Raw genomic sequence first — 25,152 nt, forward strand, 5'->3', positions numbered from 1 at the left:
CTTCGTCCGCTTATCCGGTGTCGGGTCGCGGGGGGAGCAGCTCCAGCAGGGGACCCCAAACTTCCCTTTCCCGAGCAACATTAACCAGCTCCAACTGGGGATCCCGAGGCGTTCCCAGGCCAGGTTGGAGATATAATCCCTCCACCTAGTCCTGGGTCTTCCCGAGGCCTCCTCCCAGCTGGACGTGCCTGGAACACACCTCTAGGGGGGCGCCCAGGGGCATCCTTACCAGATGCCCGAACCACCTCAACTGGCTCCTTTCGACGCAAAGGAGCAGCGGCTCTACTCCGAGCTCCTCACGGATGACTGAGCTTCTCACCCTATCTCTAAGGGAGACGCCAGCCACCCTCCTGAGGAAACCCATTTCAGCCGCTTGTACCCTGGATCTCGTTCTTTCGGTCATGACCCAGCCTTCATGACCATAGGTGAGGGTAGGAACGAAAACTGACCGGTAGATCGAGAGCTTTGCCTTCTGGCTAAGCAATACCGCACCCGCTGCGCCGATTCTCCGACCAATCTCCCGCTCCATTGTCCCCTCACTCGCGAACAAAACCCCAAGGTACTTGAACTCCTTCACTTGGGGTAAGGACTCATTCCCTACCTGGAGAAGGCATTCCATCGGTTTCCTGCTGAGAACCATGGCCTCAGATTTGGAGGTGCTGATCCTCATCCCAACCGCTTCACACTCGGTTGCGAACCGATCCAGTGAGTGCTGAAGGTCGCAGGCCGATGATGCCATCAGGACCACATCATCTGCAAAGAGCAGCGATGAGATCCCCAGCCCACCAAACTGCAACCCCTCCCCACCCCGACTACGCCTCGATATCCTGTCCATAAATATTACAAACAGGATTGGTGACAAAGCGCAGCCCTGGCGGAGGCCAACCCTCACCTGAAACGAGTCCGACTTACTACCGAGAACCCAGACACAGCTCTCACTTTGGTCATACAGAGATTGGATGGCCCTGAGTAGAGACCCCTCACCCCATACTCCCGCAGCACCTCCCACAGTATCTCCCGGGGACCCGGTCATACGCCTTCTCCAAATCCATAAAACACATGTAGACCGGTTGGGCATACTCCCAGGCTCCCTCCAGGATCCTTGCGAGAGTGAAGAGCTGGTCCGTTGTTCCACGACCAGGACGGAATCCGCATTGTTCCTCCTCAACCCGAGGTTCGACTATCGGCCGAACCCTCCTTTCCAGCACCTTGGAGTAGACTTTACCAGGGAGGCTGAGAAGTGTGATACCCCTATAATTGGCACACACCCTCTGGTCCCCTTTTTAAAAAGGGGAACCACCACCCCAGTCTGCCACTCCTTTGGCACCGTCCCAGACTTCCACGCAATGTTGAAGAGGCGTGTCAACCAGGACAGCCCTCCACACCCAGAGCCTTGAGCATTTCTGGACAGATCTCATCAATCCCGGGGCTTTGCCACTGTGTAGTTGTTTGACTACATCAGTGACTTGGCCTGGGAAATCGACGACAATCCCCCATTATCCTCCAGCTCTGCCTCTAACATAGAGGGCGTATTAGTCGGATTCAGGAGTTCCTCAAAGTGCTCCTTCCACCGCCCCTATTACCTCCTCAGTTGAGGTCAACAGTGTCCCATCCTTACTGTACACAGCTTGGATGGTTCCCCCCCCCCTCCTGAGGTGGCGAACAGTTTTCCAGAAGCACTTTGGTGCCGACCGAAAGTCCTTCTCCATGTCTTCTCCAAACTTCTCCCACACCCGCTGCTTTGCCTCTTTCACGGCAGAGGCTGCAGCCCTTCGGAACCCCTTCGGTACCCTGCAACTGCCTCCGAGTCCTCCGGGATAACATATCCCGGAAAGACTCCTTCTTCAGTCGGACGGCACCTAAGACCCTAAGACCACAGCTCCTCGCCGCAGCTTCAGCAATGGAAACTTTGAACATTGTCCACTCGGGTTCAATGCCCCCAGCCTCCACAGGGATGCACGAAAAGCTCCGCCCGGAGGTGTGAGTTGAAAGTCTGTCGGACAGGGGCCTCCTCCAGACGTTCCCAATTTATTTACACTACACGTTTGGGCTTACCAGGTCTGTCCAGAGTCTTCCCCCACCCCTGACCCAACTCACCACCAGATGGTGATCGGTTGACAGCTCTGCCCCTCTCTTCACCCAGTGTCCAAAACATACGGCCTCAGATCAGATGACACGATTATGAAATCGATCATTGACCTTCGGCCTAGGGTGCTCTGGTACCAGGTACACTTATGAGCATCCCTATGTTCGAACATGGTGTTCGTTATAGACAATCCATGACTAGCACAGAAGTCCAACAACAAACAACCACTCTGGTTTAGATCAGGGAGGCCGTTCCTCCCAATCGCCGCCTCCAGGTGTCTCCATCATTGCCCCGCGTGTGCGTTGAAGTCCCCCAGCAGAACAATGGAGTCCCCCACTGGAGCCCCATGCAGGACTCCAGTCAAGGTCTCCAAGAAGGCCGAATACTCCGAACTCCTGTTTGGTGCATATGCACAAACAACAGTCAGAGTTTTCCCCCCCACAACCCGCAGGCGTAGGGAGGCGACCCTCTCGTCCACCGGCGAGCCCGCCATCTGGGCCTGGCTCCAGACGGGGGCCCCGGGCTTCCTCCGGGCAGGGTCACTCCATCTCTGCCTAGCTTTTTCATTGGGGTTTTTGAACCATTCTTTGTCTGGCCCCTCACCTGAGACCACTTTGCCTTGGGAGACCCTACCAGGAGCACAAAGCTCCAGACAACACAGCCCTCAGGTTCACAGAGACACACAAACCTCTCCACCACGATAAGGTGATGGTTCACGGAGAAGATATATATATATATATTATAGCAATTACTAAGAGAAAATTGTGGGTTGCAAGCTTGTTACTTTGTCTTTCTAGCTAGCTCTTTAGGTCTTCGGGAACCTCTTTTGAGCCAAAGAATTTTTTTCCCTAACCTGGAAACAAAAAAGTTGTAATCAAAGGAATGGTTGGACATTTTTTACAGAGAATTAGATCAAAATATTGATATCACTCCTTTTTATACGATAAATATGAAGCTTAGCTTAACATAAAGACTGGAAACCTGAAATTGTTAAATGATTTATGACCTGTTAATAAAGACATTAGTTGCAATTTATAAACATTTTATCAAGGGTGCCTTATTAGAACATGGTACTATTTTGTCTACATAAGTTAAAATGCATTCTCTTCTTCATTTCTAATAGTACAGAGATAATTCACCTTAAAACCCGTACAAGAAAGCCAAGAACAAAAGTCCAGTTTTTCCAACTCTAGCCAGATTTATGTGCCTTACTTTTTTCTCTCTGTGTCTATCTCTCTCCGCTCCTTCAGGTGCTCATATTGGAGTTGGTATCTCAGGTCAGGAGGGAATCCAGGCCGTGCTGGCCAGTGACTACTCCTTCTCCCAGTTCCGCTTCCTACAGCGCCTCCTGCTGGTACATGGCCGCTGGTCCTACCTGCGCATGTGCCGTTTCCTCTGCTACTTCTTCTACAAGAACTTTGCCTTCACCATGGTGCACTTCTGGTTCGGCTTCTTCTGTGGCTTCTCGGCACAGGTCAGAGAGTAGAGCTTATGAGGAAATCTGTATGTCAACAACCAGGGGTTAGGAAATTGTAATGATTTTCACTTTGTTTGTTTTTTTAATGTCCATCTCCTCTCTCTTGTAGACAGTATATGATCAGTACTTCATCACTCTCTACAACATTGTCTACACCTCCCTCCCTGTGCTGGCCATGGGGATATTTGACCAGGTCTGTTCAAGGACACTGTGCATGCTGTATTCTTTCCATTAAATTGAAGAACCACATAAATGTTGGTGAATTCTCTGTTGCGGTTCAAATCTTCATCAGCCACAACAACAGAACATTAAAGAAAGATGTAGCCATATTTTTTGCAACACTAGCAAGAAATGACAGTGTTGGTCTTTTGGTCAGTCATTCCACCACTTTGGACCAGACTGAAATGTTTCAACTATTGGATGAATTGCCATGCCATTTGGTATATACATTCATGGTCCCCAGAGGATATAGCTTACTGACTGTCCTCACTTGCCACTATGAGGTTGACATTCATGGTTTTGAGTGAAATGTCTGAAAAACTACTGAATGTATTGCCATAACATTCACAATAGCTTTCAGGAAGAATTGTTATAACTTTGCTGATCCCTTAATTTTTCTACTAGCGTAATCATCAGGTCGAACTTTTAATTTGTCCAGTACTTTGATTTTTGAACAAAAACCTGCAAACTAATCACAATTCATTTGTGTATCTATGTTCCAAGGGTCTTACAGTATGTTCCCCAGCTGAATATCCTCTTCATGTGACACATTAAGGAGGCCTTTCAAATGGTTTTATGTTCTCAGCATTGTTTTTGCCCTAGGTTAAATGTTCAATGTATGTTCCTCTGGGTCAATATGGTGAAATCACCAACCTACAGCTTATAGCCTCTTAGGAACCAACCTACACCCTCAAATTTGTGGGCAAGACAAGTTTATTTAAACAAGACTTTAAACATTGATATATACATTGATCCACAGTGGCTGAACAGATGTGTACTATTCAAACTGCATTTGAAATATCCATCTCCCTTTTTTCTTTTTAAACTGTGAAAATAGCCCTTACCAATATTTTGTAAAACTCAACACAGCCACTCTAGACTAAGCTTGAATAGGTCCTTGAGAACATTGAAATGACCCCCATTCGGATAATTTTCAGCTGCACTTTCTGTTTAGTGCTGAGTGCTAACACACTAAACTAAGGTGGTGAACATGGTCAACATTATACCTGCTAAACATGTTAGCATTGTCATTGTAAGTATGTTAGCTTGCTGGTGTTTGCCTATTTGCCTAAGTACAGCCTCACACAGATGCTAGCATGGATGTATACTCTAGAAATTGATCATTATTTTATGAAATATAACAATTCCAGGAAATATCTGTACTTACGACCACAGCAAAGCAAGGTAGCCTTATTTTAGTAAATGCAGCTCCTCCCTTCCTCTCTTATTGTAGGATGTTCCTGAACAAAGGAGTCTGGAGTATCCTAAACTGTATGAGCCCGGGCAGCTCAACCTCCTCTTCAACAAGAGAGAATTCTTCATCTGCATCGCTCAGGGCATCTACACATCAATAGTGCTGTTTTTTGTCCCCTGTGCCATTCTGTCTAACGCCACTCAGAGCACCGGAGTGCCCCTCGCTGACTACCAGACCTTTGCAGTCACCACGGCAACCACCCTGGTCATTGTGGTCAGCGTACAGGTGAGAGAGGCCATAGTGGTGTTAGCTCACAGCTTGCTACCTCTATTTTTGACTGCTGTCAGTTCCATCAATGTGTATTAATTGTGTGTTTTTTTGCATGTTTGTCTGTGTGAATACGTAGATCGCACTCGACACAGGCTTCTGGACTGTTATCAACCATGTGTTTGTGTGGGGCTCTCTGGGCTTATACTTCACCATCATGTTCGCTCTGCACAATCAGACCCTCTTCAAGATCTTTCCAAATCAGTTCCATTTTGTAGGTCAGTGCCCTCTTCTCTTTATTTGTCTGACACACACACACACACACACACACACACACACACACACACACACATGAGAGCCTGACCAATACTGAATTTTTCAGTTGTGATAAGCCAATATCTAATATATAATAATATAATATTGGCTCTTTGATAGAGAATATCTTCATTACGTTTACTGTAGTCAACCGCTGAAATCATTTCACACCACCAGTAAGATCATCATGTAAAGATGTCTAATCTCCTTGTGTTTTGTGTGTGTGTGTGTGTGTGTGTGTGTGTGTGTGTGTGTGTGTGTGTGTGTGTGTGTGTGTGTGTGTGTGTGTGAAATACTGTAAACTCCTGAAACATATTTGTTCATGTTTATGTTTGTATATGTGTGTTTGTGCGTACAGGTAGTGCCCAGATCACATTGTTGCAACCAGTCGTGTGGTTAACTATTGCACTGGCGACTGCAATATGCATAGTTCCGGTTTTGGCATTCCGCTTCCTTAAGGTGGATCTCAAACCTCAGCTCTCAGACACGGTGAGAAAACATACACACTGATGTGTCCATCTTCTTCATTGTCTTCACATGTGTCAATGTCATGTCTTCCCAACAGGTCAGTTTCAAACTGGTCTCAGCCAGTGATTAACTGCACACGTAAAAAACAGTTCATCTGAGTGCGTATGTGATGATGAGTTAATGCTTATCGTCACTGGCCCACTCTGCAAATATTGACCTGACTTAATCAGTTTATCCTAATGACACAAGTCTCTGCCGTGAAAGAGGCAAAGCAGCAGGTGTGGGAGAAGTTTGGAGAAGACATGGAGAAGGACTTTCGGTCGGCACCAAAGTGCTTCTGGAAAACTGTTCGCCACCTCAGGAGGGGGAAGCGGGGAACCATCCAAGCTGTGTACAGTAAGGATGGGACACTGTTGACCTCAACTGAAGAGTTAATAGGGCGGTGGAAGGAGCACTTTGAGGAACTCCTGAATCCGACTAATACGCCCTCTATGTTAGAGGCAGAGCTGGAGGATAACGGGGGATTGTCGTCGATTTCCCAGGCGGAAGTCATTGATGTAGCCAAACAACTCCACAGTGGCAAAGCCCCGGGGATTGATGAGATCCGTCCAGAAATGCTCAAGGCTCTGGGTGTGGAGGGGCTGTCCTGGTTGACACGACTCTTCAACATTGCGTGGAAGTCTGGAACAGTGCCAAAGGAGTGGCAGACTGGGGTGGTGGTTCCCCTTTTTAAAAAAGGGGACCAGAAGGTGTGTGCCAATTACAGGGGTATCACACTTCTCAGCCTCCCTGGTAAAGTCTACTCCAAGGTGCTGGAAAGGAGGGTTCGGTTGATAGTCGAACCTCGGGTTGAGGAGGAACAATGCGGATTCCGTCCTGGTCGTGGAACAACGGACCAGATCTTCACTCTCGCAAGGATCTTGGAGGGAGCCTGGGAGTATGCCCAACCGGTCTACATGTGTTTTGTGGATTTGGAGAAGGCGTATGACTGGGTCCCCCGGGGAGATACTGTGGGAGGTGCTGCGGGAGTATGGGGTGAGGGGGTCTCTACTCAGGGCCATCCAATCTCTGTACGACCAAAGTGAGAGCTGTGTCCGGGTTCTCGGCAGTAAGTCGGACTCGTTTCAGGTGAGGGTTGGCCTCCGCCAGGGCTGCGCTTTGTCACCAATCCTGTTTGTAATATTTATGGACAGGATATCGAGGCGTAGTCGGGGTGGGGAGGGGTTGCAGTTCGGTGGGCTGGGGATCTCATCGCTGCTCTTTGCAGATGATGTGGTCCTGATGGCATCATCGGCCTGTGACCTTCAGCACTCACTGGATCGGTTCGCAGCCGAGTGTGAAGCTGTTGGGATGAGGATCAGCACCTCTAAATCGGAGGCCATGGTTCTCAGCAGGAAACCGATGGAATGCCTTCTCCAGGTAGGGAATGAGTCCTTACCCCAAGTGAAGGAGTTCAAGTACCTTGGGGTTTTGTTCGCGAGTGAGGGGACAATGGAGCGGGAGATTGGTCGGAGAATCGGCGCAGCGGGTGTGGTATTACATTCAATCTATCGCACCGTTGTGACGAAAAGAGAGCTGAGCCAGAAGGCAGATCCCCCAGTCGGAGCTGGTTAATGTTGCTCGGGAAAGGGAAGTTTGGGGTCCCCTGCTGGAGCTGCTCCCCCCGCGACCCGACACCGGATAAGCGGACAAAGATGGATGGACACAAGTTACTTTAGTATATGAGTATAAGCTCAGTTGGGCATCTAACCGGAGCCCCTGTCAAGTTGGCGTGAAGAAGTTCCTCCTTCCTGTTTCTCTACAGTCACTATTATCGGTGTCTATGCTTGTTTCAGTTTAAATTATAAAGTATGAAGAGATAGAAAAGTGGCGTGTGTGTGTGTGCGCGCACGTGCGTGCATGCGTCCGTGCGTGTGCCTGACCTACAATAACTAAAATGAAAAAAAGCTCAGAAAAAAATAATAACAGTAGATACAAGGCACACAGGTGGAAAAAGAGTAAAAACAATGTTGTCAATGGAAAAAAAAATGAAAGAATTTTGCAACCTTAAAGGAAGAATTCCTCGTTTTGAGAAGCACATTCCATTAACTTAGCACAAATACTGAAAACAGGTCTCTGTTCCTTTCTTAGGTGCGCCACACTCAGCTGGTGCGACAGAAGAAGCGAAAGCCGGTAGGTCGTAGCGTGGGAGGTGCCTGGCGTGGGGTCGGCAGTGTGTCAGAGGGCCGTCTGGGCGCTCGCGGCTCTAGGAGGTCAGGCTATGCCTTTGCCCACCAGGAAGGATTTGGAGAGCTGATCACCTCAGGGAAGAACATGAGGCTCTCATCCTTGGCCCTGGCCAACTTTGCCTCCAGACACAGCTCCAGCTGGATCGACACGCTCCGCAGGAAGAAAAATAGTCACGCTCACACTCCTCCCAGCGCCTCCGGAGAGTCCAGCCCAGCACCCAGTTGTGTCTCTGTGTCAGTTCCGCCGCTCTCAAACTCCTCCTCTGTTCTGGGCGGCACACAAGATATACCTATCGAGGAGGACAGAGGCGCCGCACTAGTCCAAAATACACAGACCGTTGCTGCTTCACCCACACAAACCCCTCCAGCTTCAGCACCAACTTCAGAAGAAGTTGCCGTCCTCACCCCTGCAGCAGTGAGGGGCCATGGGGGAGACTCACCTGGAGGCTGGACCGTCACTCTGGGCACTGTGCAGGTGAGCTGCTGTTACTTCCCATTCATTTATTAATAACAACAATGAAACTGTTACAACACATCTAAAAGCATACACATCAACACAACTCTTCCTCTCTCCAACAGGAAGCTCTGTTTGGTTGGAAGACTCGGACCACTGCATCCAACAGCCCAGGCACACCCTCTCATGCCAAGGAAACCAGCCAGATTGAGTGAAACATTCAGAATAAATGGAGGAATAGCTTGTTCACTACTGTCCATCACATGTTTGCACACACATACAGGATGTGTTGTGTGTTTTCCTGGAGAGAAACTGCGATGCCGAGATCTCCTCACTCTTCTCTCCGACTCCCAATTGAAGCTTCTTTAATAAATCAAATAAATCCAAATCATAGGAAGAAGTGGCACATCCTTATGACATGGACTTTGCCAACCATGAATTGGGATTGAATGGAGATAGACATGTTCTGACAGCATATGATAACTGTGTTCATGTATGACTAGAACATCATGAGATTTACAGTATTTAACTGAAGGAAAGCAGCGGGTGCAGAAACAGATCACTTACTATTATGATCTAAAAGATTGTCACCACTTGTCATTTCAAGTTTAGCCTCACTCACAACCAAGTCACGCAGCATCTCTCAAAATCAACAATGGGTTGAATGAATGAGCAGAATAACAAGACTTTCAATCAGTCAAGTGCTGGCATTATTATCTGTAAAAGTGTGTTTATCCTCCAGCCTCTGTGTTCACTATAGTTCTCAGTGAGAACGGTGCTTTATGTTACAGGACACTGCAAGACTGTTGCAAGACTTGTGTCCCTTATCTCCCACTGATGTTTTCTTACTTGTTATTACTCTACTTCATGTGTTTTCCTTTCTTATTTTGCATCATATTGATGTGTTTTATAATGGCTCCTCAATGCAAGCTTTTGCAGCTTTTTCTCCTCTTTGCAAGTTTTTTTAATATTATTTTTGGTCTGACAAAGATCATGTAAATATCTCGTACCACCACAGTCTGAAAAACACAATGAAAAGACCAACTGCCGCTGGCTTACTTTATGTAAGACCTGGGAAAAGTGCAAAGAAACTCTGTGAAAATCAAAAAGGCACTAACGGACATTAAAAGGCGATTTGTCAAACCGTCTTACACTTCAGTAAAGTGCTTTAAATGTTTATTTGTCCACGAATAAATGGAAGGTGTTTGGGAATAATCATGCCTTAACAATGACAACATTGTAGTCCTCTAAGCTCTTTCTGGTTTCTGATCTATCACTCAAAGTACATTTCATGTGTTTGCTCCTAACTATTACTGACCCGGATTGGGGTGAGATAGTAAACTAAGTTGCGTAACCAGAGGATCGATATAAACCTGGATCTGTTTCTACAGTCTTCAACAAAGCAGCTCTCAGACTGAAAATACAACAGTATGCTGACATGATCTGCAAAGACAAGGCTGGAAATGAATGTAATGTACAGTATTTGGCCTCATGAATTGTTTAAGCATGGATGATCTCTTAGGGTGGAATACTGAGCTGTTGAAACGGTGGTCAATAAACATGTCAACTCTCTTTCAAATGAGAGAAACAAACTGTGTCCATGCAAATGTTATTTCAAGTATAGCAACCAAAGTGTAAGGTAGAAATGACTAGTCATGGTGGGGCATGAAATGAGGTAAAGTGAAAAATAACTGGGAACTTTAGTTTAACCACAAAAACACAGATCTGTGGTACTTTATGCGTCAAAAACACTCAGAAAAAGAGATATTTTGAGTTGTGTTCAAATCAGAAAAGGAATATGATGTCTTACTTTGTATTGAAATGAAAAACACTTTTTACATATTTTACATTATGCATTCACTTATGGTATGTAATTAGAATAAAGTGCACAATACAAAATCGGGAATAGTACAGTTTCAGACAGTAACTACAGTAGGCTATGGAAGACTTCCTGCAAATGACAGGTTTTAAATATACATATTATAATTGCAGGTCTATTTACAGCTCTCGTGGGGTTTTTTATTTTGACGCTGTGGAGGATTTCCTCTGTAACGGGCTGAACAAGGGGAAGAGAGCTGGGATTTCACAATAACGGGTCTTACTGACAGCAGACTGCTGCATCCAGAGGAAGCCGGTCTGTACTATAACAACCCTGTCTGTAGTGAAGGACTGTCAGTTGTTGTTTTTTGTTCGTGTGAGAAGGTTAAAAGAAGTCACAACAATCTCTCAACTGATGCTGTTTGCGTGTAAGTGATGGTGTGAGGAGTCGGTGAAGGGAGACTCATGCGCAAAAATGCGAATTATTCTCCCTTTGCTGTGTGTTCTGTGCGCCACACCGGTCCACGGCATTTTTGACGGAACCTGTCCCAGAAAAGGTAAGACTCCAGAATCAATTAATAATTTATCCTGACATGAAATTTGCTCAGGTATTGTCAAAATTAGGTCAAGTCAAAAATTCAATTCAGTAAAAGTAATTGTAAGGTGTTTTTGTTTGCTAAGATGAGCTTATAAAATGAATAAATCTGAATAGCTCTCGTGGGGATGTCCCCCACGAGAGCTATTCAGATTTATTATTTTTTTTGACTGGAGATAAGATCAATCACAGTAGCAGCCTGCTTTGATAGCAGTTTAAGCCCAGCGCAACTCATAGTTTAGTTTCGAATTTCACGTCATATTTACAGAACTTAAAGTATGATTGTTTCTAAATTTAAATATGTATTTAAATTATCTGTATTGTCATTCTGTGTCGTTTCACATCGAAATCACTGTTTTGTAAAGCTTTTGTGGAAGCACAAAAAATCCTACCCGCACTGTCCCTTACGTGCAAATGGCAATATGAACTCTTGAATCTTTAACCAGTTCTACAGTAATAGATTTCTATATCGGATTTCTAGGTAAAAAAAAAAAAAATAGAAGGAACTGGGAATGTGAGAGCAATAGAGAGAAAGTGTGTTTGCACTACAAGGGCAATGGGCTTCTGACGTCAAGCCAGTCATGTCCAAACAAGAGGCAATAAACAGCATTTGTGTGTTTTGAATGCAATCAGAAAATCTACATACTTAGGGGAATAAATGTAAGTGAGCGATTGCACAAAAGGGCATGATTTAGGACTAAAAAAGAAACAGTAAAGAAGAGAGACTTATTTAAAGAGGAAGTTTAAAAAGAGTTGGTATTTTTGGTTATGCAACGTTGCATGTATCTGTGCTAAGCCCAGTGAACTGCAACCAATACTCATTCTGTATAAAATAATGTCTGAATGTACAATGTCTTTAAAGTTTCGAATGTACACACATATGCAATAAAGACAGACAACACACACATTTATATTATTAGATTATATTCTATAAATCTTGTTTTTTGTTTTTTCTGTGCAGACCCTCCCCCTGGTGTGTTGGTTTTATCCCCTCGCAGTTCATTGGTTTTGACCTGCAGTGGCCATGTGGAGGTGGATGGAGTAAAGGTCAGCATTGCCAGACAAGGCTCAAACACCAACAGAAGAGGGAGTTCTTCTGATGCAACCCCAACAACCACTGTAAACATTAGAAGCAACACTGACGTTTCAATGAAAAGTGACAAGCAGACTGTGGAGAATACTGTAAGTGAGGGATACCACCCTGACCTGACTGATGCGGGAGAAAACAGAAGCTTCGGGCGTACAGCTACAGGATACACAGCTTCTCCCACCACTCACACGGTCTGGCAAACCAGCGTGAGCAGACTGCTAAAGAATGAATCCGACTGGGAGGCTAAGGACATGTATGGCGAGAGCGATTACGAGGAGGAGGAGGAGGGTGAGGAAGGGAGCAGAGTAACAAGGGGCATAAAGTCAAGGCTACAGTGGAAGTGGAACAATAGGACGGTGGGGAAAGGAGACAGAGACTGGGGAGAAATCACATTTGACAGAAGAAGGGCGTCACTGTCTCTGTCCTCAGTAAGACTGACAGACTCTGGGAGGTACAGTTGTTATCACAGAGGCAGAGAGAGGTTCTCCTTAAAAGTAAACATTGTAGGTGAGTCACAATGACAATGAAGTTGTAATGGACGATTGAAGTTATATGTGTCAATTTGATTTGATCCATAGGATATTTGTCCTTTCATTGTCCTAACATATCTTAATTACGTAAGAAAGAAACACAAACATTAAGGAGTGTTTCCTATAAACAATACAGTGTGAGTAATACATTGCTTATGCCACACATTCTGAATGTAAGGACTTTAAGTTTAAATAAAAGATGTTATACATCAGGGATGACAAGGGAAAAGTGGCATTTTTCATTATTTTTTAAAACAGCTAATCTAAAAAACTATTGACAGTTTAATCTATAACAAAACTAATTGTTTGTTGCAGCCTACTATTGAATGAGAATGTGATAGTAATTAACAGTGTGGTTGATGTAGATATATTTAGGAAAGACAGCGACTGACTGACTGACTGACTGCCTGCCTGACTGACTGACTGATAAATGTACCGTATAACTGCATGTCTTCTATACGTGTCAGATCCTCCAGAGAATACCAGCCTGTCCTGCTACAAAAGGTCACCCAGCAGTAAGATCCGCTGTGAGTGGGCACCCCAGAAGCCCGTCACTATAAGACCTAACTGTTACCTCTTTCTCAGTAAAAGGTAAGGACATACTGTACCTTAACACTATAACTCCCCCAATGAATAACTTATAAATGTGTCATACATGTGTGTGGAGATGGTCAAATACTATTTTACAAACAAACCTTTAACAACATTACAAATTCTGATTTAGATGTTGTTTCTTTTCAGTCTCTGCATCAACTGACCTGTCAACCACACTAGGTGTTAACAGGTCCCAATACTGAAACTTTCTTTGTCATTCCTTCTCTCAGCCTGGCAGAGGGTTTCCGTCGTTCACAGTGCTCATACTCATCTCGGCGCTCCCGCTGTTGGTGTGCTCTGGAACACAATTGGGACGAGCTGAGAACCCCTCACATGGCCTACCTGTGTGTTACGAGCATCGCTGGCAACACCACCAGCGCCCTGCTGCACTTCATGCCTATGGACATTTGTAAGTTTGTGCGTCGACAGGTGTGTCCATGTCACATGAATGTCCATGTCACATGTGTGTTTGGTCTGATCTAAGGGTAATTAAAGCACTCACTGTATTCCTTTCTGCTCCCTCAGTAAAGCCAGACCCTCCATCAGATGTGTCAATTCGACAGGAGGAGGGACAGGAGATGAGGATGACGGTCAGCTGGAGTTTGCCGATCTCCTGGATGCCTGATGACCACTATTATAAACTAATTTACGAGATTAAATACCAACCTCTCAAGTCCTCCTTTTGGCAGGTGCGTGCTGGTAGACGAATGGAGTTTTTGAGAAAGCACTGTCGGTGTGTGTGTGTGTGTTCACTTTTCACATTTCAGTAGCTCGATGCGCTGTTGGCTTTTCTGACCTGAAACAATTAAACACTTAGGTGACATCAGTATGATGTGTGTTTACCTGGTTGTCTTTCTGTATGTGTCTATGTAGAGACATAGGATTGAGGACCAGCAGCGCTCCTACACGATCACTGATGCAATGCCTGGTGTTGAGTACCTGATACAGCTCAGAACTAGAGACGAGTATGATGGTCAGTGGAGTGACTGGAGTACACCTGCCACCAGATGGACAGGTAAACACACACACACACACACACACACACACACACACACACACACATACACATAGAAAAAAGTATAAAATCAAGCCATTTCAAGATTGGGTCATGAGCTTAGCTGACGTAAGGAAACTTTATATGTTTTTTTTTCTGCTCAGGGGCAGGCCGCCAGAAAAGTTTTATGGTTTTAGAGACCTGGAAGGGATTAATTACATGGACCTGTAAATCATTGAACTTGATCACCTCTGTATTACGTGATCCACCTTGGACACAGACAAAAGTAGTCATGACAACCTGAAGAGGAAAGCTACCTGTTTCCTTTCCAAACAATTAGGGTTTTCAAAAGTAGTCAAATAAACACTCTCCCATACTTACATACTGGTACCCCTTCCTGTTGTGTTTCTCGTCCTTTCTGAATAAGTTTACTCATGATGCACAGCATGCATGCAGTATTCTGGATCCTTGGTACATCTTCATAGAGTTGAAAATATTTAGAAAACGTTTATGAATGCATCCTCATATTCTGATGTTCTTTGCAAAATGAAATATACCCCATGACAAATGAAAGTGACACATGTTTTTGCTACGTGAAAGCATTTTTTAACATATCACTCTATACTCTTTTTTTCATTCCCTTGAAATTATTTATATCTTTTTGATGTGTCATTATTTAGGGGTTTCACTTTCTTGGGAATAAGACGAGAAGATTAATACTCTAATGTCTTGTTTTTAGATTTTGTTTTTACCGCATATTTTACAAATTAGATTTATGGTGGTAATTAGTGAGCAGCTGGTAGGCAGGACTTTTTATCTTTGGACAGAGTCAGGTTAGCTGTATCTCCCTGTTTCCAGTCTTTACGCTAAGCTAAGCTAATTGTATCCTGCTGAAGGTCCATGTTTATTGTACAGACATAGAGAGTGGTATTTCTTTATCTCTCAGGAAAAAAAGCAAAAATAAACTATTTCTTCCTGGTGGCCTCGGGATGTAAGAAGCTGACCATGTAATCACTTCGTTATTAACTTGCGCAGTCTGGGAACAGACTTTATCATTTGGTATGTTATCAAATGAAAGAAATGTAGTATCCCATGTCTCCGGATATGTACAGCTCCTCTGGTTTATGATTTTAAATCATTTTCAATTATTTAAAGACCTTTTAATTTACTTTTAGATTATGGAATGTGGCTTTATATAATAGCATCGTATCATGGTTAGGAAAAAGACTTGCACAAACTGAGATCTAGGCTGTGGAATAGCCTCCCCATCTCCTTGAGATCGCTGTCCTCTTTATATGAGTTTAAACTCAAACTAAAGTTGTATCTCTTGGAGCGTGCATTTCTCTAATTTCTTATTTTTATTTATGTTTTCTGCTGTATGAAGGATGTTTTATTCTATTATCTTTCCTGACTCTTGTCATGTAAAGCACAGTGGTCAACTTCTGTTGTGTTTACTTGTGCTATACAAATAAATGAAATGAAATAAAATGAGATCAATCAGATAAATAGACCTCAAACCAGCTCAGTGTGGTTTCCTTAATCCCAATTTAATCTTCCAGTCTCTGCTAAAGGATGTGATGGTCAATGGTGTTGAATGCAGCACTAACATCTAACAAAAATAGTACATATACCAGTCCTTTGTCTGATGCAAGTAGAAGGTCATTTGTAACTTTAACCCGTACTGTATTTGTGAAATGATACACTCTAAATCCTGACTGGAAATTCTCAAATAAACTATACTTATTTTTTGGGGCTTTTTGGCCTTTAATTGATAGGATAGATGTAGACGGGAAAGGGGGGAGAGAGAGAGGGGGACGACATGCAGTAAAGGGACGCCGGTTATAATTGAACCCTGGGCTGCCGCGGTAAGGACTGAGCCTTGGTACATTGAACACACACTCAACCAGGTTGAACTATTCTAAGGTAGAAGTCACACAACTGATTTGTGTCTGCTTTCTCAAGATTCTTAGTGAGAAAAGGAAGATATACATAGGTCTATAGTTGGCTAAGACCTAGCTCTGGATCAAGAGTGGGCTTTTGAAGAAGAGGTTTAATTAGAGCTACTTTAAAGGACTGTGGTACATAAAATGTCAATAAAGACATATTGATCATATCTAGTAAAAAAGTGCTAACTGAGGATTAAATCCTAGCCTAGTTGGGATGGGTTCTAAGAGACAGGTTGATTGCTTAGATGAAGAAAAGTTAGTTGGTTAAGGTCGATGGGAGAAAAGCAGTCTAAATATATATCAGGTTTAACATCTGTTTCTAGGGTTCCTGTGTTTGAAGATAAATCTGTACCAGCAGGAGGAGATGCATTTTGTCTATAATAATTCAAATTTGATTATTAAACCGTTACTAATAGTAGATAATAGGAATTCTAGTATACTAGTATACTCTGACAGAAACCAAACAAATCTAATAATGACATAACATGGTATTAAAGCTGTCATCAGAATACAGAATAGGAGCATGGTACACAAATAAAATTGGCCTTAGCGTATTCCAGGTTGGGTGTGAAAGCCTGAAAGACTAAGATCAAGGCTTTCAAATGACTTGTAACTTAGTTTAGGGTTGATTAATAGGCTTGAGTCAAAGATGTGTGCAACTCCACCTCCTCGGCCGGTGCCTTGAGGAATGTGAGCATTAATATGTCGTTTTTTGCAATCTTCCCACTGCAGCTTTAAGTAAGACAAAGTAAATCAATATGACAGTCTGATATTAAATAGTTTACTAGTACATCTTTAGATGACAGAGATATTATGTTAAAGAGTCTTCTTCTATTCTGTTGTAGGTCTACTATTGCAGAGGTGGTTTTCATTTTTATCAGGTTTTAATGTATAACTTCCCTTTTGATTTAATTAGTGGATGGAGGACAGACACTATCTCCATGGAGTTTTGGGATAGATGCCACAACGGTAAGAGTCATCATAGAGAATCCTTACAGTATTTCTCCCCTAACACTTGCTGCATACAGTATTTAATGTTGTCCTGCGTTGAGTTTCTCACATCTCTTGTGTTCTACCTTCTCTAACTTGCAGTTTCCAGTATACATAGAAGGCTCTGGTACAGATGAAGATGTATCTGATGGTAAGATGGCTAGCAGACTGTAAAATACTTTGGTTTAGGTGCGTGCGTGTGTGTGTGTGTGTGTGTGTGTGTGTGTGTGTGTGTGTGTGTGTGTGTGTGTGTGTGTGTGTGTGTGTGTGTGTGTGTGTGTGTGTGTGCGTGCGTGCGTGCGTGCGTGCGTGCGTGCGTGCGTGTGTGTGCGTGCGTGTACATGAGAGATGGGAGGGAAGAATGAGAGAAGGAACTCTTAAATGTTGTTAGTGCTGAAAGCCCCCTCTGCTCCACTGGGTTTCAACAGGAAGCCATGTCATCATAATAACTGAGGCTCAACAACGAAACACGCCACAGGAAACATGCCTCAACACACCTATCTCACACACAAACACACACATTTAGTCACACCCCAACATGTTCTTGCACTGATGTTATTCAGCGGCATTAGGATTTCTTACAGTCTGCCCCTGTCTTTATTGCAGTTCCTCAACCTTCTCCAATTGGAGTGGCGATGTCACGTCACATCCTGTGGATCTCCTGTGGTTCACTTGTTCTCTTGTCGGTCATTTTGGCTGCCTACATATTCAGGTAGTGTATACTGTATATATATATATGGAAAATTGAATTTTTGTACAAGACATGGATACATTTATAACATGAGTTAAATAATAGTTAGTGGATGGGCGTTCTCAATTTCAAACCAAAGCAAATGATATCAGTCAACTTCTCTATTTTCCATTTCAGACACAAGGACAGATTTTTGTCTAAACTCCAGAGTCTGAGTGTCATCACCAAGTGTGGTAACTCTACTCAGCCTCCGCCCTCCACCCCAACTCCCCCAGAAGGGCAGGCTCTGGTGACCTTTACCCCTGCTCATTGCCAAGAACCCCCACTGAGCAAAGTAGAAAATGAAGAAGAACAGTGGGTGAAGGACAGGATAGAAGCCATGCACTTCAACAACACAAGTTATTTTTTTCTCACTAGGGAGTGATGAGCAGGTAGAAAAGGGAATAAAACTATCCAAACCCAGTGTCACAGATGACAAAAGGATAATGGACTTAAGATTGTTGTGGTTCTTCAAAGAGCTTGTATAGTCTGAATCTCTTTCTATCTGTAACTAATGCCTAAAATACCTCTAAATTCTTTGTGTTGTTATATTTGTCTTAAGTCGTCTTTTCCGTGTCTGTGCCAATATAGTGTGTTGATAAACTGTAGAGTAGATGTAATAAGCCTGAGTCTAGCACCACCTCATGTTTGTATATACTGTAATTGTATTCAGGTTTATCAAATATATCACTTGCATCCCTTTCAGTTTCCACATATTCTTTACAAGGTTTGAAAAAGAATTGCCTAAGCATTGGAAGATGTTTTCCATCTGTTTTTTTGCTGTCTTGAAGTGGGTGCTTAAATATAGTTTCAAGACCTCCATTATCTCACTTTTGTGTTTACATGTTGCATCTGAAATTAAGTTTAATAAAATCTAATTACTAAAATTCTAAAACTACGGTCATGTAGATTTCTAGTCTAGAAAGCATTGGGAAAGTGTACGCATTGCGCAGGGAGTGGAAGGAACAGGGAGTTACAGGCCCAACAGCATGTTGGGATACGAAAAGACAAAAATCAAAAGGATCTTTTAAATAGTTTTTAATGACAATGTAGCTAAATCTAAACAGTTCCCCAGTCAACCATCCTCCGGAAAGAGATTCAGGGAACACCTTTTAATATGATAGAAAAGTTGATGATCTTCAGTGAAAAACTAGTTATCCAGCTCCAGTCTGTTATCCTTTCATCTGCTGCCACCTCGCGGACAAAGCCCTTAATTGCTGGCGGTCGTTTCCATAGCAACAGTTGTTACCAGACCTCAGCTTTGTCAGTAACAGGCGACTATTTTTTCTGCGTAATATGGCTTCAAACGTTTAAATACCACTTTTAGGCTGCCAGTAAGTGGTAAGGTAAATCATCAGACGGACGATCTGTAGAGAAAAGATGGCTGGAAAGGGCAGTTTGGCGAAACTAGACGTCGGTGTATTAAGTGCTGAACAGCAAGAGAAACTGCAACAGTTCAAGGTAACGTTAACACCCGGGGGAATTTTACTGCGCTAAAAAGCTAACTCTAGCTACATTAACGTTAGCTAGCCACAAACTGCAGCTTGATTTGAATGCTGTTGATTAGCAAGCCTGACATGCATTTTATTTTGATTCTCAGATTAAGACGAGAATCGACAACGAGAATTATTTGAGGTCGCATCCAGAAGTAGAGGTATTGATAGGCGACTTTCTGAGGTCAGTTAACTCATCTTTTGTTGTTTTTGCTCACGGTGTATGCTGGTAATCTTTACTTTTTTTATTGCTAGTTAATCGAGACTGAGGCAAAAAGAAATCCAACATGCTCAAGCTCTTTCAAGGATAAAATAAATCCAAATTTATCAATGCCAGCCTTTGTAAATATCTGTAAGAAATCTGATCTTGTGTCTCCTCCTAATCTTAGTGTAGTGTCCTCCTTTTCATTGCTAACTATTTAATAGAAGGTATGATAAAAGAAACCAGCAAATAAACAATAGAGGCAACCTTAAGGGAATAACATATATTAACAGTAGGTCCTACTGTATTTAGGCTACATGTGTGACAGAAGGATTTTCCCCTAGGCAAATTGATATTTCAGTATATTCTAAAAGGCCCAACTATGTGCTTTAAAAAAATGTATTAGAGCCTTATCAAGTAAAGGTTAATGCAAATATGTTTTACATGTGTATGTGACCTATTTTACTATATACAACATCATGTTATTTACCAGAATATGCTTCATTTGCTCAAATCTGACCATATGTATTCATTCACAAACAAATTAACTCAAAGTCTGGGCTGCTTTTAGGTTAATGTGTCTTAAAACCCATGTTGCAGGTTAACCACCACTGTTGATTAATAGGTACATATAGCACTCAATATATGTATATCATTGTTAAAAATGTCTCCAAATAGTGTTAAAGGCCAGTTTTTGTCAGGTTTTTCTCGTTTGTGGTATTAGTGTTTTTTTCCGAAATTCGGTGATGACGTCACGTTGGGACGTGTATCAGGCTAGTACTAGAACCTTATATACTGTCTATGACTATCGCTAGAACTATAGGCTCGTTCGAGATGAGCCAGATCTGCGCAGAATCAATCACCGGCGATCGCCGCCCAATGCATGCCGGTTAGATTTGTGTCCGACTTGATCCCGACTTGCTCTGACGTCATGCACACATGGGCAACGATAATCTCACGAGACCGAGGCGGCCACAGTTCTGAGACGCAGGTAGCGCACCATACTGTCTATGGTAGCGCAGTAGCTTTTCACCAACTGCAAGAGCCAGGCGGACGCAGGCGGACCCAGGGCATGCTGGGAAACGCCGGCCTCTCAGCTGATCGAACAGCTGATTGGTTCAGAATCGACTCAACATGACGACGTTTTATATAAACTTTTTTATTGATTTTTAATCGGAGGGATTTTAATTGCTATTTGTCTGATTTAAAGGCTTATTCTGTACAGAACACCTGTTGTGAGGCCGATAGTTACGTTTAGAAGTCAGAGAGACTAAAATCAGCAACAGATCACATGTAGAGCATTCTGACAGCTACTCTGTCATAATAAAATCAACTGGAGACTGTGTAGGAGCTGATAAATGGGTCTGATAACATTTTATTAAATCGGAATCGGACCACAGTGTTTGTGTCACTTCCTGTTCAGCCTGAATGCTGCTGGAATCAGCTGGAAAACTGTCCGATTTGAGAGCGGACTTTTGTCCCCGCCCCCCCGCTGCTGCCGCCTGCTCTCGTCTACTTTACAGGCGAGGCGCAGTTCATCTCGAACGAGCCTTATGTCAGTGAACAGCACCAAGTGAAAGTCAATGTTTTATTTATATCTAGTGACAGTGATCACGTCGTTAGTTCAGATAAGTACCGGTAAACTTATCTAGATCTAGAAAATACAAGTCATCGTGCTAACTTGCCAGTCCCAACTGTGAAATCCCCCGATGGTTGTAAACACATAAATATGATTGATATCATGATTAGATATCTCACGTTTTGATGGTAGCCTACTAGCTCCAGTAACAACATATTTGCCTGGTGTTTATGTATTACTTGGACGGGGATGCTGTTCAGCTTTTCACAAGTTCAGACAGCTAGCTAACGCTACGCCGACGTTTCGCTAACAGCGCAACAGCGTTAGTCTAGCCGGATAGCAAAATTACGAATCCCACTATGGCCACGCCAAGACCCGCCCTACGAAACGGCTCGATTGGTTGGGGTTAGGCATTTCACCTCGAGTGGTTAAGGTTAGGGTTAGGGGATTGGTCAGGGGATAGGACCTGTACATGTAAGCATGGACGCCTGGCCAATAGTAGTGTGTGAAGGGCGGGACTTGGCGTGGCCATAGTGGGATTCGTAATATCGCAGCCGGATAGGTAAATATTACAACTGCCTTCGGAGTTTCCTATATCTGCGTCCACGTTGTCAACATAAGACTTGTCGTTAGTGCTCTTTTTGTACCATAACTTTATTGAATGAAACGTTAAACTTCGCTCATACAAGATGTTTTTTGTTAGTTACACACAAAGCTAACTGGTTATAGTTAGCCTGTACGTATGCTAGCGGACATTAGCTAACGTTGCATAGCCAGCAAGCAGCTTCGGCGAGCTAACCTCGACAGCTAACACATCCATGTGTCTCCATTTCAAACAACACTGCAGATTGACTGCTTTTAACAGCAGAGGTTGATTGTGGGCAACATACTGTCGCGGTTAGCTCGCCGAATCTACTGCCGATTGCCGAAGTTGCTGGTTGGCTACGAAACGTTAGCTCATCCCGCTAGCATACGTCCAGGCTAACTATAGCCAGTTAGCTTTGTGTGTAATGTTACAAAAAAAACACCTATTTCGTAGGAGCGAAGCTTAATATTTCATTCAATAAAAGTATGGCACAAAAGGAGCACTAATGCCACATGTATTGTGTTGACAACGTAGCTCCGAAGGCAGTTGTAATACCGGTATTTAACTAGCAGTCCAAGCTAACACTGTTGCGCTAACGTTAGCAAACGTCGGCGTAGCGTTAGCTAGCTGTTTAAACTTGTGAAAAGCCGAACAGCATCCCCGTCCAAGCTGCCTTTCACTTCCCCCCCAATATTATTATACACATAATAAAGACACATTGACTCGGTCGAGACCAAAAGCCATATTTGGCCAGATAAGTGGCAGAAACCGTGACCGGGACGCAAAATTACGAATCCCACTATGATTTGGTTGGGGTTAGGCATTTCACCTCGAGTGGTTAAGGTTAGGGTTAGGGGATAGGACCTGTACATGTAAGCATGGACGCCTGGCCAATAGTAGCGTGTGAATGCTATTGAAGGGCGCGTCTTGGCGTGGCCATAGTGGGATTCGTAATATCGCGCCCGGGACAGTGAACCGAGACGGGGCTTTCGCCTGTCGTCTCGACAGTATATAAGTCGTCTCCCCAACGTGACGTCATGCAATGCATTGTGGGGGGAAGGAGAAACCACTGTAAAAAAGTACTACTTTTTCGTATTTTATTCCGTTTTGTGTTATCCATTGTATTTGATGTTGTTTGGTAACAGTTTAAATGTTTATTACCAACAAGCAAGTTGCAAAAATCGTTAGAAAATAAACCCTGCAACATGGGCTTTAAGCCTCTATGCAGCTTCTTTTAAAGAAACAGCCTTTAGTCCCAGATTCTTCTGCCTCAGGCAGCGAGTATATCTGAGGAATATCTGCATCCCTTATCACTTTTTAATGTGAACTTTTAGTTTTAAATCACTCACACAGTCTCCTTAACAGGTGCCATACTGTAGTTGTGCAGTTACTATTCACATTTCCTGTCCTCTCACAGAGATGTGCTTCTTAAAATGCCTGCTGACATCTGTGAATTTGCTGCAGGTAAGTTGTATATACAGACTCACACACGCACACACACACACATACATGGTCGATTGTTATCTATGTCACGTTTGTTTATGATGTAATTTTATTGAGTTGTCCCTTGAAAAGACAACAATAAATTGATCCTACTAACAATTTTTATCTGTGTTGCCAAAGCCCGATAATATACCGAAACAAATGCACTTTTGACTCTATGTAGTTTAAATAACAACCGCTAAAAACGTATGTGCCCAACTGCTTTAGGGTTTTTTTTCTGAGCCTTTTAAAAATTTTTTACTTTTTGAGGCATTTTTAAAGATCAACTTATATCTAGTAGAAATTAATGGGACTGTGGCCACTGAAAGGGAGTGCCACTGACAGGGTAGGGACATCAGAAAATATGAGAGAATGGACTAATGCATAGTTGGTTTTAGTTTTGTGGAATTTGTTGATGATAAAAATCTAAAAGGAAAAATCTGAAATAACTCTAGCCTTATCCTTTATACGTACCCAAGGAAGTGTAGTTGTTGCCAAGGTAATAACTAATGGGGATCCAAATAAAAAAAATACTGTTAATGCACACATGCTTAATTTTTACCCACTAACAAGTGTCAATGGTCTTTTTCAGATTACTTCACCAACCCAAACCTCCATGCAGTTATTGGCTCCAAAATGGAAGGAAACATGAAGTGAAACACACCCAGTCACGGTGCTTCTCCTTTGTGTCTTTCATGTATGGACTCTATTTTAGTAACAACAAAGACACATATACATTTGCGTTAGTCCAGTAATTGTTTGTAATGTCAGATTTCCTATCATACACACACGGGAAGTTGGTTAATAGGGAAGATGGTAACGGCGGTTCCTAATGAGTGTGATTAAAGGTTAATGAGAAGAGAATGTCTTGTGTGTATTACACACACAGTACACTGTGCTATTTGTCACATCATGTTGTCACATCACCAATGTGATTGTGAAGGGATATACTGAAAGCTCTAGTTTGTTAACTGCTTGCAACTACCTTTTCCACCAGAACCATCAGTCTTTGTGGTCTGCATTGTGGTCCCAGTTGTTGAGTGGACATACTATAGTCAGTAGTCAGTTTTTCTCTTTTCTGTCTGTCTTCTCTCATATTCTTTTTCTGATGTTTTATATCCTGTTCCTCATTTTATATACATATTCATTTTTGTGCCATTGGAAAATTAGATTCACATTTATGTGGGAAAGAAAAATTATAGACTGTGAAAACAAGTAAAAATGTTATGGAGAAAGTTTACTGACATGGAATGTCTGAGATTAATGTGGGGTTTTCCCACTGAACTGGATTTAGCATCTAGCCGACATCAGAATTGCACCTGCAGTGGCCTTAACATTTAAGTGTGTTTGGTATCACCGCTAAATTTTCAAAAGCTACTGTTAATTGAGCTTTTACCATGTAGTTATCTTCCTTTGTTTGTTTTTGGCTAGGTCATTTATTTGGCGTAACAGCCATTGCTGTGAATTGACATGATGTATGGTCTAATAAATAATTATCACTGTTATATAACCTCAAAAATAAATGTACAACTTCTCATACAACCAAGACTCATTCCTTTATGATCTACTGTCAACTTGTCTCTCAGCTTTGTGTATCATTGTGTCAGATTTGTTTGGTTTTCTGAAAAAATTTGAATGAATGCTGTAGTTTTTTCACTCGATAAGAATCCTTCAACAACTTTTATAGGGTTATCTTCCCTTTGTCTAATAATGGTTTGTTCATTTCTTGGTTGACATACAAATATTTTATAACCCCTGTCTGTCTGTCTGTCTGTCTCTCTCTCTCTCTCTCTCACACACACACACATGCACAC

General features: G+C 43.0%; 3 protein-coding genes across 5 annotated transcripts in view; all 3 read left to right on the plus strand.

Annotated features, from left to right (window-relative positions):
- Positions 1-9,528, plus strand: part of atp8b2 (ATPase phospholipid transporting 8B2) — a 34,035-nt gene extending 24,507 nt beyond the window's left edge. For all 3 annotated transcript variants that reach the window (XM_028580493.1, XM_028580494.1, XM_028580495.1), the window contains 7 exons: positions 3,337-3,560; positions 3,673-3,756; positions 5,017-5,262; positions 5,384-5,522; positions 5,918-6,048; positions 8,158-8,730; positions 8,835-9,528. In XM_028580493.1, the coding sequence (XP_028436294.1) occupies positions 3,337-3,560; positions 3,673-3,756; positions 5,017-5,262; positions 5,384-5,522; positions 5,918-6,048; positions 8,158-8,730; positions 8,835-8,924 (1,487 nt within the window). In that variant the 3' untranslated portion in view covers positions 8,925-9,528. The remainder of the gene's footprint in view (positions 1-3,336; positions 3,561-3,672; positions 3,757-5,016; positions 5,263-5,383; positions 5,523-5,917; positions 6,049-8,157; positions 8,731-8,834) is intronic.
- A 1,292-nt stretch (positions 9,529-10,820) lies between these two features.
- Positions 10,821-18,697, plus strand: il6r (interleukin 6 receptor). The gene is made up of 10 exons (XM_028581109.1): positions 10,821-11,084; positions 12,084-12,719; positions 13,210-13,333; positions 13,567-13,745; positions 13,862-14,025; positions 14,210-14,351; positions 17,193-17,245; positions 17,369-17,417; positions 17,873-17,978; positions 18,135-18,697. The coding sequence occupies exons 1-10, from the start codon at positions 11,003-11,005 to the stop codon at positions 18,379-18,381; spliced, it is 1,782 nt and encodes a 593-aa protein (XP_028436910.1). The 5' UTR covers positions 10,821-11,002; the 3' UTR covers positions 18,382-18,697.
- A 475-nt stretch (positions 18,698-19,172) lies between these two features.
- riiad1 (regulatory subunit of type II PKA R-subunit domain containing 1) lies at positions 19,173-24,877 on the plus strand. The gene is made up of 4 exons (XM_028581110.1): positions 19,173-19,457; positions 19,597-19,673; positions 23,274-23,320; positions 23,931-24,877. The coding sequence occupies exons 1-4, from the start codon at positions 19,377-19,379 to the stop codon at positions 23,993-23,995; spliced, it is 270 nt and encodes an 89-aa protein (XP_028436911.1). The 5' UTR covers positions 19,173-19,376; the 3' UTR covers positions 23,996-24,877.
- The last annotated feature ends 275 nt before the right edge of the window (positions 24,878-25,152 follow it).

Source organism: Perca flavescens, chromosome 6, assembly GCF_004354835.1.
Source record: "Perca flavescens isolate YP-PL-M2 chromosome 6, PFLA_1.0, whole genome shotgun sequence".
Taxonomy (NCBI): domain Eukaryota; kingdom Metazoa; phylum Chordata; class Actinopteri; order Perciformes; family Percidae; genus Perca; species Perca flavescens.

Coding starts and splice junctions, on each gene's coding strand:
- riiad1 (XM_028581110.1), top strand. CDS start 19,377: ATGGCTGGAAAGGGCAGTTTGGCGAAACTAGACGTCGGTGTATTAAGT. Junction 19,674..23,273: donor TTGATAGGCGACTTTCTGAG/GTCAGTTAACTC, acceptor GTCCTCTCACAG/AGATGTGCTTCTTAAAATGC. Junction 23,321..23,930: donor CATCTGTGAATTTGCTGCAG/GTAAGTTGTATA, acceptor GGTCTTTTTCAG/ATTACTTCACCAACCCAAAC.
- il6r (XM_028581109.1), top strand. CDS start 11,003: ATGCGAATTATTCTCCCTTTGCTGTGTGTTCTGTGCGCCACACCGGTC. Junction 13,334..13,566: donor TACCTCTTTCTCAGTAAAAG/GTAAGGACATAC, acceptor TCCTTCTCTCAG/CCTGGCAGAGGGTTTCCGTC. Junction 14,352..17,192: donor ACCTGCCACCAGATGGACAG/GTAAACACACAC, acceptor TGATTTAATTAG/TGGATGGAGGACAGACACTA.